General features: G+C 41.9%; 1 protein-coding gene across 1 annotated transcript in view; it reads right to left on the bottom strand.

The window, feature by feature from the left end:
* The window catches only part of UBE3D (ubiquitin protein ligase E3D), a 93,413-nt gene that overhangs the window by 69,899 nt on the left and 3,028 nt on the right, over window positions 1-20,486 (bottom strand). The window contains exons 2-3 of the mRNA XM_053460084.1: window positions 19,602-19,798; window positions 9,140-9,230 (exon numbers count right to left, since the gene is read on the bottom strand). Of these exons, the coding sequence (XP_053316059.1) occupies window positions 9,140-9,230; window positions 19,602-19,798 (288 nt within the window). The remainder of the gene's footprint in view (window positions 1-9,139; window positions 9,231-19,601; window positions 19,799-20,486) is intronic.

The raw sequence follows: 20,486 nt of genomic DNA, 5'->3' as shown, positions 1-20,486 counted from the left end.
GCAAACAGCAGTGCCCCTGAGAAGAAAATACATAGATATGAGGAGCCAAATAGATCAGGAGAAGATTGTCTAAGTGTGAAGAGCTCTAGAGACTCCCTCCCCATTTCACTGTCCAGCCTTAGGTTTCAGTTTGAGCTAGGACATGGGGCATTTGGGAAAGTCATGTTGGCTTCATTCACTGGAAAGGATTCCATGGTAGCAGTTAAAATGGTTAGGAAGAAAGCCACAAAGCATATATTACCAGAGAAGAGGACATTGGAGTTGGCTAGGAACAGCCCGTTTCTCTGCCATGGGTACGCTGCCTTCCAGACAGAAACCCGTGTCTTCTTTATCATGGAATACATGCCTGCAGGGAGCCTTGAACAGTACATGCGCAGAGTGGGCTGCATGAAGGAGAGAACAGCAAGGTTTTATTCAGCAGAAATAGCCTGTGGCCTCCAATACCTTCATTCCCGCGGCATTATCCATAGGGACCTGAAACCAGACAACATCTTACTTGATGGTAGAGGGCATGCCAAAATAAGTGATTTTGGCCTTGTCGCAGAAGATATTTTTGGAGCCACACTGACAACGGGACGCTGTGGGACTTTCTTGTACATGGCCCCAGAGATACATTTGGGCAAGGGATATGGAGCTGCTGTGGACTGGTGGTCCTTCGGAGTGATGCTGTTCCGCATGCTCAATGAGGGACTATTTCCTTTCCATTGTGGAAACTGTAAGAAAGCTACGGCCCGTTCAATTATTCACGATGACCCTCATTACCACCAAGGGTTGAGCAAACGAGCTGTGGCCATCTTGAAAGAACTCCTGAAAAAGGATCCTGAGCATCGTCTTGGAAATACAGGTGACATCAGGCAGCACCCATTCTTTCAACACATCAAGTGGGGAGATTTAGAAAAGTGCAAGATAGCCCCTCCATGGCACTGGACCTTAAGATCAAAGCACAAGCGGAAATCTCTCCAGTGCATGCCACCATGTCTGGAGGTCACCCAGAAATGCCCTCATCTTTGCAACAACCAGTTCTTGTTTGGGCTTTCCTTTGTCAGTCCAGATTGGATGATCTCTCTCAAGTGAACAGATCACATTTAACAGACATGCTCAGACGACAGATTCTTCACATATGCTTAGACAATAAACAAAAATTCATTCGATCCTTGAGCCTAGTGGTTTGCTTTACCAAATATTTGGTTTTCATAACAAGTGTACTTAGTTCAATTTGCAAAGCATTTATAATCCCCATGTTATATAGGTTTTAGAATATGTAAGGGCCAGCTAGACCCTTGTGACTTAGGGTACCTGCGATGTAAATAAAGCTTTGACCTAAGTTTAAATATACAATTTTGTAAAAATATATGGAATGGAACTTAAGATGATCTGTGTATTCCAGGATAAACACAATCCTTCAACAAATTGATGGTGTACATAAGTAGGGCTGCAACTAACGATTATTTTAATAATCGATTAGTTGGCCGATTATTTTTTCGATTTATCGGATAAAAAAATGCAATTTTTCTTCGATTTAAAATAATGTAATAAAAAACGTACAATTTACACTTTCATCTCTTTATTGCAATGGCCTCTCGCTATTCACCTTCTTATTTTACTGACATAATAATAAAAGCTACAAGAACCCAAACACAGTGTTTCTCAAACTAGGTTTTAATACAAAGTTATTAGTAAATATTAATTCATATGTTAACTATTTTTCATATTTAATAAAAACTATGAGAAAAAAAGCCTTGTTTAAATTTTTTTTATTTACCAAACTGCCCTCGGTTATGCGCATCTGACCCCCAGCTTGCCACTCTGCCCCCATATATGCCTTATACCTCTTATATGCCAGATTCCACTGTGCCCCCCTGATATGCCATTGTGCCCCTGATATGCCTTATACTCCTTATATGCCAGTGATATGCAACTGAGCCCCCTGATATACCTTTTACCCCCAGATATGTTTTATGCCCCCCTGATATGCCTAATATCGATATGCCTTATACCCCCTATATGCCCTGAAATTCATAATACCCCCCATACACCACTATAACTCACCCATACACCACTCTGGCTCCTCCCCCTCCCATACACCACTCTGGCTCCTCCCCCTCCCATACACCACTCTGTCTCCCCCCCATACACCACTCTGCCTCCTCCCCCTCCCATACATCACTTTGGCTCCTCCCCTCCCATATTCCACTCTGCCTCCTCCCATACACCACTCTGGCTCCTCCCCCCTCCCATACACCACTCTGGCTCCTTCCCCCTCCCATACTCCACTCTGCCTCCTCCCCCCTCCCATACACCACTCTGGGTCCTTCCCCCTCCCATACTCCACTCTGCCTCCTCCCCCCTCCCATACATCACTTTGGCTCCTCCCCCTCCCATACATCACTTTTGCTCCTCCCCCTCCCATACATCACTTTTGCTCCTCCCCCTCCCATACCTCACTTTGCCTCCTCCCCCCTCCCATACTTCACTCTGCCTCCTCCCCCCTCCCATACTCCACTCTGCCTCCTCCCCCCTCCCACACTCCACTCTGCCTCCTGTCAGCAACGGAGGTTCGCAAGACACCAGGGAGCCGGGTAGAGAGGCAGAGTGGCGTATGGGAGGGGGAGGAGGCAGAGTGGCGTATGGGAGGGGGAGGAGCCAGAGTGGTGTATGGGAGGGTGGCTCCCATACACCCCTCTGACTCCTCTCCCCTCCCATACACCGCTCTGCCTCTCTACCCGGCTCCGTTACTGACAGGCACTTTCACTGCAGCTTCATAGAAGCCTCAGCGTAAGTGAAGGGCAGTAACGGAGGCTGTCTGTGCGATGCAGACCCTCACCGGCTGACAGAGAGGATGATTCTCTGTCAGCCAGTGGGGATCTGTGCGATGCACACAGACAGCCTCTGTTACTGCACTTCACTTACGCTGAGGCTTCTATGAAGCTGCAGTGAAAGTGCCTGTCAGTAATGGAGTCGGGAGAGAGGCAGAGTGATGTATGGGAGGGGGAGGAGTCAGAGGGGTGTATGGGAGGGGGAGAGAGACGGAAGTGAGAGACCAGCCGACAGTGAGGGGAATCCAGGTCCCCTGCAGCGTTGCGGGAGATCTGGATTCTGGTGTTATAATCCGATCTCTGTTTGAGGTCGGATTATATAAGGAGAGGAGTTTTTCAGAGCATTTGCTCTGAAAAAAACCTCTTTTTATAAATCGATAAAAATCGATTCAATTAATCGATAATGAAAATCGTTGACAAAGATTTTCATTATCGATTTTTATCGATTTTATCGATTAGTTGTTTCAGCCCTAGTGTAGACATTTGTATTTCCTGTTGTGCTGCTTTTTCATTTGGGGGAATATCTATGAAATTAAAATGTATTTCCATATACTGAATGATCTATATTCTGGAGTACAAACAGCCACCTCGGCACACAGATGGGAAGCCCAGTCCAATATTCCAGTAATGGATGCAAACACACTTTTGGTAGACCAATGCTATCCAGTCCAGCCCAATGCTCAAAACAATAAAAAAGCACAAAAAGGTCATTACAAGAGCACAGAAATTATTCCGTTAGTACTCTTCCAGTTCCACAGAACGTTAATAAATAAAAGCACAAAGTCGGCTGATGGTAGTTATTTATTTTTTGTAAGGCCACCGTAAATATATACAAAACAGGGAAGCGCCCAAACCTAAAAAGAATACCCATTCAGACTCCTGAGTTGTTGCTACAATAATAATGACCAATAAGTACACAAAAAAGAATTCAGTGCATATCCAGCGAATACCAATAAAAAAAACACCTAAGGAGTAAATATTGGGGATTCCAGCCAATATACAGCCATATATTGCTTAGCCCACCACTATGTCAAAAGACCCCTTTGACCAGCACATCTCTCTTCATGATACAAAAATGCTTCTAGCTCCATGAGACACTTCTATATCGTACCTTAATAAACTGTCTACAAGAGACTCTGTTAACAATGACTAAAAAATTACACTTTGGCAGGAATCTGCATTTGGTGGAACTGTTATCTTATCAAATCATTCTGGAAAGGGGCATTTAAAGAGATTTGGATGATGATTCCAACACTGCATCGTGGCAATACACATTAGTGACACAGTATTACAATAGAGCTCTCCCAATTTATTTGGTAAATACTGCACATAGCCTATTACCAGCACACTTGAAGCGTAATCATCTTCCCATTAGCAATTGGGCGACTTAAGTCTGTTAAATCTGTTGACATAGAGAGTTTAAATAGTCACTGGAATGGTTAAGGAACACTGTCATCATTTAAATGTTTCAGTTGTGATGGGGAATAATAAAGCCTATTACTGTGGAGATAGAAATGAGATCCGGGGGTGGCAGATGACAGTATTTAGTTGATGGCAAATCAGGAGGCAAAAGTGTATGGGTAAAAGATAGTGTATAGTAGGGCTGCAAATAATCGATAATAATCAATAATGAAAATCGTTGCCAATGAATTTCATTATCGATTAGTTGAATCCAATTTATCGAATATAAGATGAGGGTTCTTTTCAGCAAATGCTCTGAAAAAAAAAACTCGTCTTACAATCTGACGTCAAATAGAGGTCGGATAATAACACTAAGATCCGGATCCCCCGAAGAGCAGTAGGGGACCCGGATCATTCTCTCTGACAGCCGGCGGGGCTTCTATGACGGAGCCCCAGCGTGACTTGACCTTCCGGTGCTCCACCATAGAAGCCCCGGCGGAAGTATCAGCCATCAACGGCGGAGGTTGTCTGTGCGCATTGTTCGCCGGCTGCCAGAGAGGAGGAACCCCCGCAGCGCTGCAGGGAACCCGGATCATTCTCTTTGCCAGCCGGTGTACGTCTGTGCGATGTGCGCAGACATCCTCTGCTACTGCCAGCACTTCTATGATGGAGCACCAGTGTCACATGACCTTCCAGTGCTCAGTCATAGAAGATCCTGCGAAAGTGCCAGCAAGCAGCAGAGGCTGTCTACACGCATCGCACAGACATTCACCGGCTGCCACCATTAGACGCCAAGGAGTCTGGAGCATGGGGGGTAAGTCTGGGGGGGGCATATCAAGGGCATAGTGGTATTTAGAGGGCACAGTGACATATCAGGGGGGCACAGTGGCATATAGGGGTTATAAGGCATATCAGGGAGGCACAGTAGTATATTTAGGTGCAGAGGGGCATATCTGGGGAGCAGAGGGGCATGTCTGGCATATCAGAGGGCTCTATGGTATATCTGGGGGTAAAAGGCATATCTGGGGGGGGCAGAGTGGCATATCTGGGGGTATAAGGCATATCTGGGGAGGGCACAGTGGCATTTCAGGAGCTACAAGGCATATCAGGGGGTATAAGGCAAACAGGGGAGGCAGTGTAGCAAGCCTGGGCTCAAATGTGCATAACGGGGGGTGGGGGGAGGTTGGGAAATAAAAACAAGAAATGCATTTTTCTCAAAGTTTTTTTATTCTGCTGTTTGTTTTTAACAAGGGATCACAGGTCACCAGTTGACACCAAGGAATAGAGAGGATGCATCCATTGTAAAATGTATCAAACTTTATTCAAGTCCACAGAGCATAAGATCAAAACGAGGGGTACATAGACAGGCACAGAATGGAGACACAGGCTAGACACAGGCTGCTTATGATCAAGCACTTCCTCGTGCAAAATTTATGAGAAAATAAAGTTTGTATTAAGCTATTCCAAATAACACATAAAAACCTTGCATATCATACAGAGATGTAAACATAGTAAGGTACTTTTGAAGGTCATTGTACAATGTTTAGTGGGGCATTATTCTTCACCGCAAGAAGCTGTTTTGTTGTCAGGGAATAAACGTGCATTGTATGGCTTCACAATACAAGACCTGAAACAGGTATTTCCCGACGTGAAACGCAACACCTACTGGCGGGACCTAGACTGATAATCATTACAAAGGTTTCCCAGTGAACCAGTGACTGAAGCGGATACACCAGTAGAAAAGCAAAAGGATTGTACTATACAGAGTAAGTCAATAGATATTATTTATGCAAACACACAGACGCCACAATACATTGAGCACCTGGACAAATATCATTGTGACAACAAGACCTTACCATACAAATAAGTTTAGATAGCTTACATCCTGCCAGGCATCTACATAAAAGAAACAGATCATAAATAGGTTGCACAAACTGCAACGGGGATCCATAAAATGGAAAAAAAACCCACAAATAATAAACAGTGCACGCAAAGTTAGCCCAAATGCATCGAATTAGTATCATGAGAAGTGAGGCAAGCCAGACACAAAAGTCAATGTACTCTTCACACATTGTAGGAGCTGACTGCTATTCCTCAACTAGTCTGACAGGATCTATAAAGATGGACATTTCTCGGCTGCCTGCTAATGATATACACAAGTCTTTCTCGCTGAGCTCTTAATAAACCACAATGTAAAATGGCACTTGTCAAAATGTAAATTGACATGGTCTGAACGCTATGGCTCCTCAGCCCAGTGAACCAATGATTCATCTGCGTCAATCATCCGTAGGCCTTAAGAATGTGATAAATAGTGCCATATATATAAAATATGTATATATACATGCATACATTAGTTCTACCTTTATTCCTTTTAGCTGGTTCAAGCAGCCAATCAGCGGCAGGACTAGACTTCGACTAGAATTAACGGGAGTGCTTTTTACGCGCACATGGGGTCAAAAACCAAATTTGTTAACTATTTCACTAAAGGTTATATGATGGCTGGAATGTACCACTAAATCAATACTGACCATAAGGTATGGAAGTCTGAATGAAAACACCTATGCATTTAAGCTGGGTTTCCCACTGTCCTATACCAGTATGAAGAACTGGTGATCAGGTATCATTAAATCAGCGCATATGTGAGTCAGCTTCATACTCTGTGACCCTGGAAATGTGTCCCTTCACCTTGAAACTGATGTAAAAAAAAAAACAAACAAAAACAAACCCTGAGATTCTCTGGCCCTGAGAGCGTGGCTACATAACCTTAACCCTTATGAGCTCAATCCATCACCTACTGTATATATTTACCAATTTATTCATGCCTTAAAAACTTCCTTGAAGATATTGTTCAATCTGCATGCATTTGCACAAGTCGATAAAACATCATGGACATTGTTATTACTGATTGGTAAAGCCCAGAGCCTTTTCAGAAATAATTCTCAAGTCAATATTGCTAACTACTATATACAGTATCTCACAAAAGTGAGTACACCCCTCACATTTTTGTAAATATTTTATTATATCTTTTCATGCGACAACACTGAAGAAATGACCCACTGCTACAATGTAAAGTAGTGAGTGTACAGCCTGTGTAACAGTGGTAATTTGCTGTTCCCTTAAAAATAACTCAACACACAGCTATTAATGTCTAAACCTTGGCAACAAAAGTGAGTGCACCCCTAAGTGGAAATGTCCAAATTGGGCCCAATTAGCCATCTCCCCTCCCCGGTGTCATGTGACTCCTTAGTGTTACAAGGTCTCAGGTGTGAATGGGGAACAGGTGTGTTAAATTTGGTGTTATCGCTCTCACACTCTCTCACACTGGTCACTGGAAGCTCAACATGGCACCTCATGGCAAAGAACTCTCTGGGGATCTGGAAAAAAAGAATTGTTGCTCTACATATTGTAGGGGGGGTATACTTTGCTGGATGCATTGAAATAGTTAATACTGCACTAGCTATAATTGTGCTAATATAGCTAGTGGGATTTATCCAAGCGTTCATTTACTATTTCTATTTTTATCTCTTTGTAATAAAAGTTCTCAGCTAATGTAGTACAAATCCTAGGTGTTCTATTTTTGTTCCCAACTTACACATCATTCTTCTGCAGACACACAAGCCCAGCACCAATGAAATATCTCTCTATGGTCCCGACATTCTGCTCAAGCATGGGTCAGCAGATGTTCCTGTAAACAGGTCCACTACAGCATATGAAAAATCGAAGAGAAACCAGGTAAAAGGAATTTCCTGGGGGGAGCGCTATTTTGAAAAATGTAAAAATATATGCAAAAGTTACAGTTCACTAACAAAAATGAAAGAGATGTCGGTAAGAGGAAATAGATGCTATCTTGAGGAGAGGATTAAGGCCAGGCAAGCTTGCCAAAAGCATTTTAGTAGTCAACATTAAGACCAAGCTGTCTGCTCTCAGCAGATAGGACTGGTCAGAAAAAGAAAGCAGCAGGTAATCTGAAAAGTATGCATGAATATTTAAGGATGTTATTAGGAAAAATATAATGATAAAAAGTGCTTTTCATTGAACACACTAAAATTGTAATTAAATGGTTATTCGGTTACGTTAAACACTTAATGAAGCCCCTACATACAATAAGTATTTTTCATGCGCACAGCGTAATATTTTACCTTTGTTATTCATGCAACTGTTTTGTCTCTCATTTCTCTATGGGTTTGACATAATGGAATGGTAACAGAGTGTTCTCATCGCCACATTAGCCATGCACATCATCTGTCAGTATGGGACAGTTACTTGAAACAGCCCCTAAATCAAAACAATGCCTCTGGTGTTATAAAGGAAGGCAGACTGTTACAGCAATGGAGGGATGATTCAATTACTCCCATGCTGGCCATAAATCAACGCATCTTGAACCAGTTTTATAAACTGGATTACATGTAAATTATCAACTGAAGAAGCAGTACTGACAATGACAAACAGGTCTGCAAAATGTTCTCCTCTGGACCATACCAGCTGTGCAATCCCGGAAAACCCATTTTCTGTATCGCTCCATACTCATCGACACGCAACACCATCTGTCAAGACTTTACAAAAAGTATGGAGCCATAACAATGCCACAATGAGAGATATATTTCTAGCGCAAAAACAGATGATGGACAATTAAAAGTAATCCCTTTCAATGTTAAGTGTGTTGGTTACCCCTACCACTATTGGGCCCAATGTTGCTCTGTACTGGCACTAACAAGGTTGCTACGGGATAACTTAGCCCAGGTCATACAGACTTCTTTTCAGCAGGTGTTGAGCAAATATGACATGTGTGGGCCTAGCCACAGAAGGCATCATGGTAAATAACTCACATGGTATAGTGGATCATTTGCACATTTTTATCAGAAAAACATGTTGCAGAAATTACATGTATTGCAAGAAATAAAACAAGCTGTTGAAAGTCTTACTGGTCTCGAATTATGGGCTCGCCACATGCCTGGCACTCAAATGTATATCTCCTCTGAATCCCCAGGATTTCTTTCAGGGATGGAGAAGTTTCTGAAAAACAAACATGAGCAAAATCAATATAGAGAATAGTTGTGTTTGTTCTATAGATTCTATAGAACTGTGTAAATTTGCGGTTCCCTCAAATTAACTCAACACACAGCCTTTAATGTGTAAACCTTGGCAAAGTGAGTACACCCTCAATGTCCAAATTAGGCCCAAAGTGTCAATATTTTGTGTGGCCACCATTATTTTCCAGCACTGCCTTAAACCTCTTGGGCAACCAGAGCTTCAGAGATTGCCACTGGAGTCCTCTTCTACTCCTCCTCTACATACACATATCTATAAATAAATTGATAGATAACGGTAGATCCCCCATGCACCAATTAGCTTCATGTCAATGTAGAGATGTCATTATTAGATAAGATAAAAAGTACCAGTGTATTAGGAACTTGGTACGAGGATAACATTTAAGATGTTCCAGGGCTGAGAAACAAATAAATGCTGCTAATCACAGAAGATGCTGAGGCTACCGAGTTCTAAATTACTGAGGCAGGCTCCGACTTAATGAAACCGTAGTAAAAAAAAAGGACAAGAGCAGCGGAATTTGGGGAAGGATGCAGGGAACTGTACGTGTTCGGATTTTGGAATGTATGAACACTTGTCCTGTTCTAATTCTGTCACATATTGCCGGCCCTCTTCCTGAGGGGTGAGCCGGAACAGAGCCAAGAAACTTTTAAGCAGTGTTCGAACGTTCTTTTCAAGTAGAAAAAGGGCCAAAAGGGATTTATATTATTTTCAGCTAAGATATTGTCTGATGCACTTGTTCAATAGCACCTTTCTCTCGGTGATGCTCATTAGCAGAACTGCAGGTTGGTAAAATGATTGATTTTCCTAGTGCGGTTGAAATGGGACACATTAAGAAGCGTTAAAGACTACAGGAGCACATGGGAATATTAACAGGAAAACACTGCCCTCTACTGATCTCATACGAGTAAACAACATAAATGTTAGCCTGGTTTTTGCTAGAAAATATAAATACAATACGTTAAAACTAAATGCCTACGTGACCCATTCTACAATAACTGTACCAATTGCAACAGACAATACAATATTTCGATGCACACATTTTTTTGCACAACTGCCTGTGATATTATCACATAAGTTCTTCCATTATAACACAGGTTATAAATTGTCTGTATTTGTTCTTTCATCTAAAATGTTTTACATAGTTCCTCAGGTTTCTGAATATATCACATGGAACTTTCAGATTCATTTTACAAAGAAACATCAACCAGGCCTAGAAATATTTTCTGGAATTAAGGACACAACTAACAAGTCTTTACTAGAAACTACTTAACATTAAAATTCAAAACTATTTCAGACTAAAAGATAATGAGAAGTACTGATCTCTGGAAAACGACATTTGAGTTAAAAAAATAAAAGTTAGGAGTGACTAATTTAGTCTCCTCACACAAAAAACGCCTATAAAAGTTAACTGTACTGGCCAACTGATAGAAGTAAAATAAAGATGAGCTGAATATTTTTGTGCACCCATATGTCGTCTTAAAAGAGAAAATTTACTAAAGAAAAATGCATACTAAAATACTTATCTGAGGTAGAAGCTGCAGCTGTGTATCTACCCCATTCCTGCATGGCCCGATGGTTCTTGTCACGGATTGGCTGCTTGAAGCACCAATCGGTGGCAGGACAGTGCTCCAGTTGAAACCGGTGGGAGTGATTTCTGCACAAGGGGGTACAATCAGAGACCCCATTCACAGTATCCACCGTACTGTGCTGGACTTGGCTGGTGGTAAGTAGTTCACGCGCATTAGGATGTCTTTGTCCGACACTGTTTCCATCAGTGTTTTCTTATTTTAAAGCTTTTTTATTTTTTTAATGTTCCATACAGCCCTCTTTCTTGCATATATATATATATATATATATATATATATGTATATATATATATATATATATATATATATATATATATATATATATATATATATATATATATATATACATACATATACAAGAAAGAGGGCTGTATGGAACATTAAAAAAATTATATATATATATAGCTAATAGGTAATCCATTTGCAACCTTCAAGGTACGAATTAAATCTGGAACAAAGGATTCCTCGGAACTGTTGTCTTAATTACATCAAAGACCGGCTGACTGCTATTATCACTGGTCCCAAATAAACAAGTTAATTATTCCTAAACTATTTTGGGGTATAATTTCCTTTAATGACAAAAAGGGATTATCCATTCCCACTGCGCAAAGAGCATTTCTAAACTAATCTTTATGTAACGCGCAGTATAAAAATAACTGATGCAGACAGCGTTACATAATGAGGAAAAGTAACATTTTAACAGAACGTGTCCGACTCACAGGTTTCAGTTCACATGACAAATGTCACCAAAATGCAAACTTAATATATTTACTGACTTTTAAATAAAAATACTATATACTAAATACTGTAGTCTAAAACAAACATATACCGTATTTCCCCATGTATAAGACGCACCTTTCTTCGAAAAATTTGGGGTGTAAAAACAGGGTGCGTCTTATACAGTGGTTGTAGATTTTTTTTTTGCTTACCTCTGTGTTGCTCAGCAGCGTCTCTTGTTCTGTAGAGGAGACACAGGAATCCAGTGGAGTCACGTGAATGTACATCACATGTATGGCTGCAACAAATAATCGATAATGAAAATCGCTGCCAACGAATTTCATTATCGATTAGTTGAATCGATTTTTATTGATTATAAAATGAGGGTTTTTTCAGAGCAAACGCTCTGAAAAATACCCCTCATTATATAAACCGTTTCAGTGACTCACAGCAGCAGCTCCTACTTACCGGTCCCTCCCTGTAATCACTTTGACAACTGGCCCCGCCCCTTCCTTCTCCCAGAAGGCCAGAACCACATGGCTGTGACACTCATCTAACTGTAAGTATAAAATTAATATTTGGGCTACTGAAAGTTAGGGGAGGTGGGCGTTAATTTAGGGGCAGTTATGGTTAATGGGGTGTTTAGGGGAAGCTATGGTTAATGGGGTGTTTAGTGTTAATTTAGGGGCAGCTATGGTTAATGGGGTGTTTAGGGTTAATTTAGGGGCAGTTATGGTTAATAGTGTGTTTAGGGTTAATTTAGGGGCAGCTATGGTTAATGGTGTGTTTAGGGTTAATTTAGGGTAGTTGTTTTGATGGGGTATTTAGAGTTAATTTAGGGGTAGTTATGGTTAATGGGGTGTTTAGGGTTAATTTAATGAGGACTGAGGGTTAATTTAATTAATTTAATAAAGTTAGAGATAAAGGGGAATCTAAATCCTGGGGGAAGTGAAGATTAACCCAGTACTTATTTATAAAAGTATGGTGTCAGTGTGCTGTGAACAGGTCTGTGACTTTATGAGGGGACTATGAGATATCTGGGGGGGTATAAGGCATATCTGGGGAGGACGGAGTGACATATCTGGGGGTATAAGGCATATACGGTATATAAGGCATATGTGGGGAGGGCAGTGTGGCATGTCTGGGGAGGACGGAGTGGTGTATCAGGGGGTATAAGGCGTATCAGGCACAGTGACATGTGGGAGGCAGCGTGGAGTGGCATATGTGGGAGGCAGCGTGGCAAATGTGGGAGGCAGCGTGGAGTGGTATATATGGGAGGCAGCGTGGAGTGGTCTATGTGGGAGGCAGCGTGGAGTGGTCTATGTGGGAGGCAGCGTGGAGTGGTATATATGGGAGGCAGCGTGGAATGGCATATGTGGGAGGCAGCGTGGCATATGTGGGAGGCAGCGTGGCATGTCTGGGAGGCAGCGTGGCAAGCCTGGACTCAAATGTGCATCAATTGTGGGGGCTAGTTGGGAAATAAAGACAAGAAATGCATTTTATCAAAGTTTTTTTTATTCTGCTGTTTGTATTTAACATCATTTGTTTATTAAATTATTTTAAATAAATGAAAAATAGGGCTGCAACAACTAATCGATAAAATCGATAATGAAATTCGTTGGCAACGAATTTCATTATCGATTAGTTGAATCGATTATTATCGATTATAAAATGAGGGTTTTTTCAGAGCAAACGCTCTGAAAAATCCCCCTCATTATATAATCCGTTTAGTCTGACTCACCGTCTCACAGCAGCAGCTCCTACTTACTCCCCCTCCCTGTAATCACTGTGACAACTGGCCCCGCCCCTTCCTTCTCCAGGCCAGAACCACATGGCTGTGACACTCATGTAACTGTAAGTATATGTGTATATATATATATATATAATGTGTATGTGTGTGTATATATATATATATATATAATGTGTGTATATATATATGTGTGTGTGTATATATATATATATATATATATAATTTGTATGTGTATATATATATATATATATCTATATATAATGTGTATATATGTATGTAATATATATATATATATATTTGGGCTACTGAAAGTTAGGGGAGGTGGGGGTTAATTTAGGGGCAGTTATGGTTAGTGGGGTGTTTAGGGTTAATTTAGGGGCAGTTATGGTTAATTGGGTGTTTAGGGTTAATGTAGGGGCAGTTATGTTAATAGGGTGTTTAGGGTTAATTTAGGAGCAGCTATGGTTAATGGGGTGTTTGGGGTTAATTTGAGGCAGTTGTGGTTAATGGTGTGTTTAGGGTTAATTTAGGGGATGCTGTGGTTGATGGGGTCTTTAGGGTTAATTTAGGGGATGCTGTGGTTAAGGGGGTGTTAAGGGTTAATTTAGGGGCAGTTATGGTTAATGGGGAGTTTAGGGTTAATTTAGGGGAATCTAAATCCTGGGGGCAGTGAAGTGACATATCTGGGGGTATAAGGCATATACAGTATATAAGGCATATGTGGGGAGGGCAGTGTGGCATGTCTGGGGAGGACGGAGTGGTGTATCAGGGTGTATAAGGCATATCTGGGGGTAGAGTGGCATATCTGGGGGTAGAGAAGTGGCATGTCTGGGAGGCAGGGTGGCATGTCTGGGGAGGATGGAGTGGGGTATCAGGGGATATAAGGCGTATCAGGCACAGTGGCAGATGTGGGAGGCAGCGTGGAGTGGCAGATGTGGGAGGCAGCGTGGAGTGGCAGATGTGGGAGGCAGCGTGGAGTGGCAGATGTGGGAGGCAGCGTGGCATATGTGGGAGGCATTGTGGAGTGGCAGATGTGGGAGGCAGCATGGCGTGGCATATGTGGGGAGGGCAGGGTGGCATGTCTGGGGAGGATGGAGTGGTGTTTCAGGGGGTATAAGGCGTATCAGGCACAGTGGCATGTGGGGGGTAGAGTGGAGTGGCAGATGTGGGAGGCAGCGTGGAGTGGCAGATGTGGGAGGCAGCGTGGAGTGGCAGATGTGGGAGGCAGCGTGGAGTGGCATATGTGGGAGGCAGCGTGGTGTGGTATATGTGGGAGGCAGCGTGGAGTGCTGTGGTAGGCAGCGTGGCATATGTGGGGGGGCAGCATGGCATGTCTGGGAGGCAGCGTAGCAAGCCTGGGCTCAAATGTGCATATATTGGGGGGGCTGGTTGGGAAATAAAGACAAGAAATGTATTATCAAAGTTTTTTTATTCTGCTGTTTGTATTTAACATCATTTGTTTAGTAAATTATTTTAAATAAATGAAAAATTTACATTCATTTTTTTTATCCGATTAATCGAAAAAATAATCGGCCAACTAATCGATTATTAAAATAATCGTTAGTTGCAGCCCTAATGAAAAATGTACATTTTTTTTTATCCGATTAATCGAAAAAATAAATCGGCCAACTAATCGATTATGAAAATAATGGGCGGGTCAAGAGAAGTTTACTCAGAGTTCGAGCAACGCAGAGGGAAACAAAGTCTGCCAGCAGCACCAGAAGGTCTGCAGTTCGGGTAAGAGTGGGAGAGGGTGTATGAGTCTGCGTGAATGAGGGAATGAATGAATATGTGTGTGTGATAGCATGGATGTGTAAGTAGGGGAGGCATGGCACAAGGAGGCTGAAAGTTATGTGCATGTGTTGGCTGCTTGTGCATGATAGGAGTGTGATATATTAAATATACATGATTGCTAACAGCAATAACACTCCTATCATGCCCAGGCATACCCAGATTCCAGCACAGCTAAGTTAAGGTGCGTCTTATACATGGAGAAATACTGTACATACGTATACCTATAATAAATCTTGAATCTAAGACATAACCAAGGAACGAATAAGGTCTGGATCTTTACATCAGGAAAAATTGGGCTTTGGGCAGACTAGATGGGTCGAATGGTTGAAGCCGCTATTTAGAATATTTGCTGAAGCAATTGACCATCTATAAATGGCAACTGTGCGGTTACGTCAGCCAATGGTTTCCATGGTGATGGCTCATGGTGATGGTGTTACAAGGTATTTCTTTATAAATGTGGACCACAGCGGCTCAAAACTGCGTTATCTTGCAATATGTTGAAAGCAACTTGTCCAAAAATAAGCAGCTGTTGGATGGTGGGATAATACAAAATGGACTCAAGAACTGAGAAGTGGTAACGCGTGAACCTTATACAAATGTTATTGTTTTGTATAATCTCCATTAGCAAAGCATGTTTTTTTTCAATATAGGAGCCACTTATTTGCAAAACATCTTATTCTTTTAATATTAATCTCGCAACGGCACTAAATATTTGTTGTGGGAACAGCAATACCTAGCTTCTGTCTATAATACACATAGGAGTGCTTAGTTTCCTCACTAAAGGTCATGCAATGTTTTAGGAAAATATTTAACACTCTGCTTTCCTAACATTAATTCAAAAAGCACCATTAGGAAAGTGCAAGAATGAGCTATGTGACTGATCTTTCAATGCCCTTGTACTGCTATTAATAATGTGTGAAAGAACCACATGAAGTAGGCAACTAATTAAAGATATTATTATTGATGGCTGGAGTACACTGTTCTTCCCTGGGCACCTTATCATAGCCAGAGTCATACATTTGGATGTCTATGGAGCCTTGTGAGATAAATAGGAGAAGAACAGTGTTCAATTCTATGTGAAATTGACTGATCACACACACAAAAAAGATGAGGGCTTATATAAAGGATTGCTAATGTCTTCTATACTAACCATATTAATATCTATTGCAGCAAAGCTCACTAGAAATTGTTCTAAATATACATACATTTACAGGCTACTTATATAAACAGTAGAGGACAAAGTCATACAGACATAAAGGGACAGTCTCAACCAACGATGAGCGTTTAATAAAGTATGTGATAAGTATTTTAATATGCATTATTTTTGCTGAAATCGTTGTAGTCTCCTCCACTTTGGCACCAGAACACCTGGAAATATTCCGCAAGCCATTACTGTAGCTAGCTGAAGGTGAGCACCTCGCACCCACCCCCAGCGCATCTCCAGCTTATTTTTAACAGAATATCTGCAGAAGTCTGTTATCAGCAACCATCACTCTGTTCCAGTGGCACATTGTGTTCACTAATCCAAGTTTAAAAGTCTAATTGATCAAAATAATTTTGCAATTATGTTAGCACATCTAGAAATGTCCCAGCTAAGTGACCCCAAACGTATGAGCAGTAGTGTATCTTAACTCTTTGAAATTACTTTTGTAACTCTTTCAAGCTTTATGGTAGGTTTTCTGAGATTTATTTTTTTGCAAAGCATGGTCCACACAAGCAGATGCTTCTTGAAAAAAAGCAAACTAAATATTTGAGTGTCAAAATAACCCTAAAAAAGACAACTCAAATCCAGTTTCATTGATTTGGCTCCAGATTTGCTAACTCCTGACTCCAATTAGATTTTGTTGAAGTCATTAGCCTAAGGGTTCACACTGTGAACAATATATTCAATATGGGTAAGAACGATACAAAAAAAACTGCCAAAATCCAGGAGGAGGGCTGGGCGGCAATTGCTGTTTACCTGTCAGCGCGAGCAACGCAGAGGGAAGCGGAGGCCCCTGCAAGGGGGTGGGGAAGAGTGTATGAACAAGTATGCATGATTGAGGGAATGAATGAGTATCTGTGAATGAGGGAATAAATAAGTATATAAATTAGTGAATTAATGTTTGTGAATAAGTAAATGAATATGTGTGTGATAACATGGATGTGTAAGGGGAGGCATGGCACAGGAGGCTGTAAGTGTTGTGCAGACACCATGCTGCAGGGCAGCATTTTATCTGTGCTGGCAGCATCAATACACAAGGGGGCAGCTAACCAGGTTTCAGCATTTATTGGCTGCTTGTGCATGATAGGAGTGTGATTGCTATATTAGATATATATGATTGCTAACAGCAATCACACTCCTATCATGCCCAGACATACCCAGATTCCAGAAAAATTCCAGGCTGACTCACTTTTTCTTGCTACTGCACATACAATTAGAAATAACTCCTATAGAAGGGTTATTGTGACAGAATGACCTGTCATGCAGGCCCCCCAAGGTACTCAGAGATGGCTCCAGCCTGGCTGCCAAAAAAAGATAGCACAGGTAGGAACTCCATTGTTTAACTAATCCCATCAATAGGATTGCTGCCAGGGGAATTAAAGGTTGGGTTGTATACATTTATCTATGTTTATGTAGTTCTGTTGATATATGAGGCTATGTTTTACAACAACAAAATGTTGATTCCTGTTGTACTCAATTCAAAGTAGTTGTGTCTACTTATTGCAGGGGTGTCCAAGTTTTTTGTGCAGTGGGCCACTTCCTCAGAAATGTATGTGTGCGTGGGCCTTTTAGCTTTAGAATGCATACTAATACAGGGTTAATTTGGCAAAATGCCGAAACAAAAAAAAAAAAACCCACCGAAAATAATCTGCAGGGGCCCTGCTACTTCCCTCTGTGTTGCTCAGCAGCATCTCTTGCTCCCTCGAGGGGAAGCAGGAACCCAGCGGAGTCACGTGAATGCGCGTCACCTCACGTGACTCCGCTCCGTTCCTGTTCCCCTGGGCAGGTCAAGAGAAGTTCAAACAGACTGCGCACAACGCAGATGGAGAGAGCACCCCTGCGTAAGTCTGCGAGCAGCACCGGAAGATCTGTAGTTCAGGTAAGGGTGGGGAAGGGTGTATGAATGAGTGTACGTGAATGAGGGAATTAATGTTTGTTATGAATGAATATGCATGTGATAGCATGGATGTGTAAGTAGGGGGGGCAGGGCACAGGGAGCCTGTAGGTTATGTGCATGTATTGACTGCTCGTGCATGATAGGAGTCTCATTGCTATGTTAAATATATATGATTACTAACAGCAAGCACACTCCTATCATGCCCAGACATACCCAGATTGCAGCATGAACTGGCTGACTTGGCATGATAGGAGTGTTATTGCTGTTAGTAATCATATATATTTAATATAGCAATGACACTCCTATCATGCACAAGCAGCCACAGTAGCAAAAGCAAGCAGAAACTACACTTTTCTCATGTACATTGGTAATACTTACATTTTTGTTTTTTTTTTACTTTTTCCTGCTCTCCTCCGGTGTGATGACCCTGTTGTTGCCGCGAGGAACACCTTCTGTGGGCCCACCCCCTCGGACGTCACAACGGCTGCTTTGAACTTCGCGGCTGGGTGGCCGCTTTGAATGTGGTCTGCCGGCCCATGGACCGGCAGACCACCGCGTGAGTGAGCAGGACCGGACAGTCCGGTCCTGCTCACTCACGCGGGCCGCACCTCGAAGTCCGGAGGGCCGTTGGACGCCCCTGACTCATTGGGTACACATAGCAGGGTTCCAAGGTGTGCATGCTGACTGGTGCTGGAAGTGATTTTGGGGACAACAGGAAAATACATCTGGGTGATCTCTGGGAGTTACCACAGCTCTCTTGGTGAACCCGTTACAGTTATATTAGTCACAGATAGAAAATTTCAAGGACAAGGAAGGGACAGAATTTTAAAAAGGGTAAATATTAACACCGGAGACAATATATGGCCTCTCCATTTTGTGTCATCCAGTGTAACTAGCAAGACCAACTGCAGTTATATGGAAAATCTCCTTGAGGTCAGGGCTCGGTCAGGGCTCTGTCAGGGTCAGTCAAGTTCTTCCACACCAAGCTCATCCAACCATGTCTTTATGGACCTTGCTGTTCCCACAAAGTTGAAAGCATTGTCCAAAATATTTTGGTATGCCAAGATTTGGTATGGATCTAGGAGCCAGCTAAAAATGTTAGGAGCCAGCTTTTTTTTCTTCACATAGGGTTGGATAGCTTTTTCCACTTATATAAATGAAATCATTTAAACACTGCATTTTATGTTTCCTTGGGTTATCATTGTTTAATATTAAAGTTAGTTTGATGATCTAAAATACTTATGTGTGACAAATATGCAAAAATAGAAGAAAACAGGAAGAGTCAAATACATTTTCACAGCAATGAGGAAATACCTGTAATCTATATCCAAACATAAATCACATCTATATCATGATCCTACACAACATTCATGATAGCCGCTGTTACCTGTATCCCGGGAAGCGTGTACTTGCAGCCGAATATGAAGTCCTTCACCTGCAACATGCTGTACGTATCGGCAGGAGGAAGGGACCAGCTTAATCTCTGGAGGAAGACTGAGTGTCTCACAGCCATCAGGAGTCTCTATTTGTAAAGATGATGGGCACACTGAAACATCAACAGGAAAGTCTTTGTCTTCAAAGCCGCTAAAAGACAAATTCAATATTATAATGACATATCTCCAAGAATAGCACCCTTGCTGTGTATGTATGAGTGTATATATATATATATATATATACATATATACCATGCACTTACATACATACTTACGCACACATGCTAACACCATGCACTTACATGCACACCCATGCTAACACCATGCAAGTTTCCCAGGTCCTGTGGCCCAAACAACCCCAAATCATCACCCCTCCACCACCCTGCTTGACAGTTGGTATGGCGTGTTTGTGTTGATATGCTGTGTTGATAATGTGGCACTGTGCGTTATGGCCACTTTGGTCTCCACTTTGGTCTTGTATGTTGGAAGACCAAACTTTCCACTTTGGTCTTGTATGTTGGAAGGACATTGTTCCTGAAATTGTTTAATATTAAAGTTAGTTTGATGACCAAGTTTCCCAGGTCCTGTGGCCCAAACAACCCCAAATCATCACCCCTCCACCACCCTGATTGACAGTTGGTATGGCGTGTTTGTGTTGATATGCTGTGTTGATAATGTGGCACTGTGCGTTATGGCCACTTTGGTCTCCACTTTGGTCTTGTATGTTGGAAGACCAAACTTTCCACTTTGGTCTTGTATGTTGGAAGGACATTGTTCCTGAAATTTTGTGGTTTGTTCAGACGCAACATTGCAAACCTTAGCCGTGCTGCCGTTTCACA

The sequence above is a fragment of the Spea bombifrons genome, chromosome 3 (assembly GCF_027358695.1).
Source record: "Spea bombifrons isolate aSpeBom1 chromosome 3, aSpeBom1.2.pri, whole genome shotgun sequence".
Lineage (NCBI taxonomy): Eukaryota > Metazoa > Chordata > Amphibia > Anura > Pelobatidae > Spea > Spea bombifrons.
This window is presented reverse-complemented; position numbering and strand designations above follow the sequence as displayed.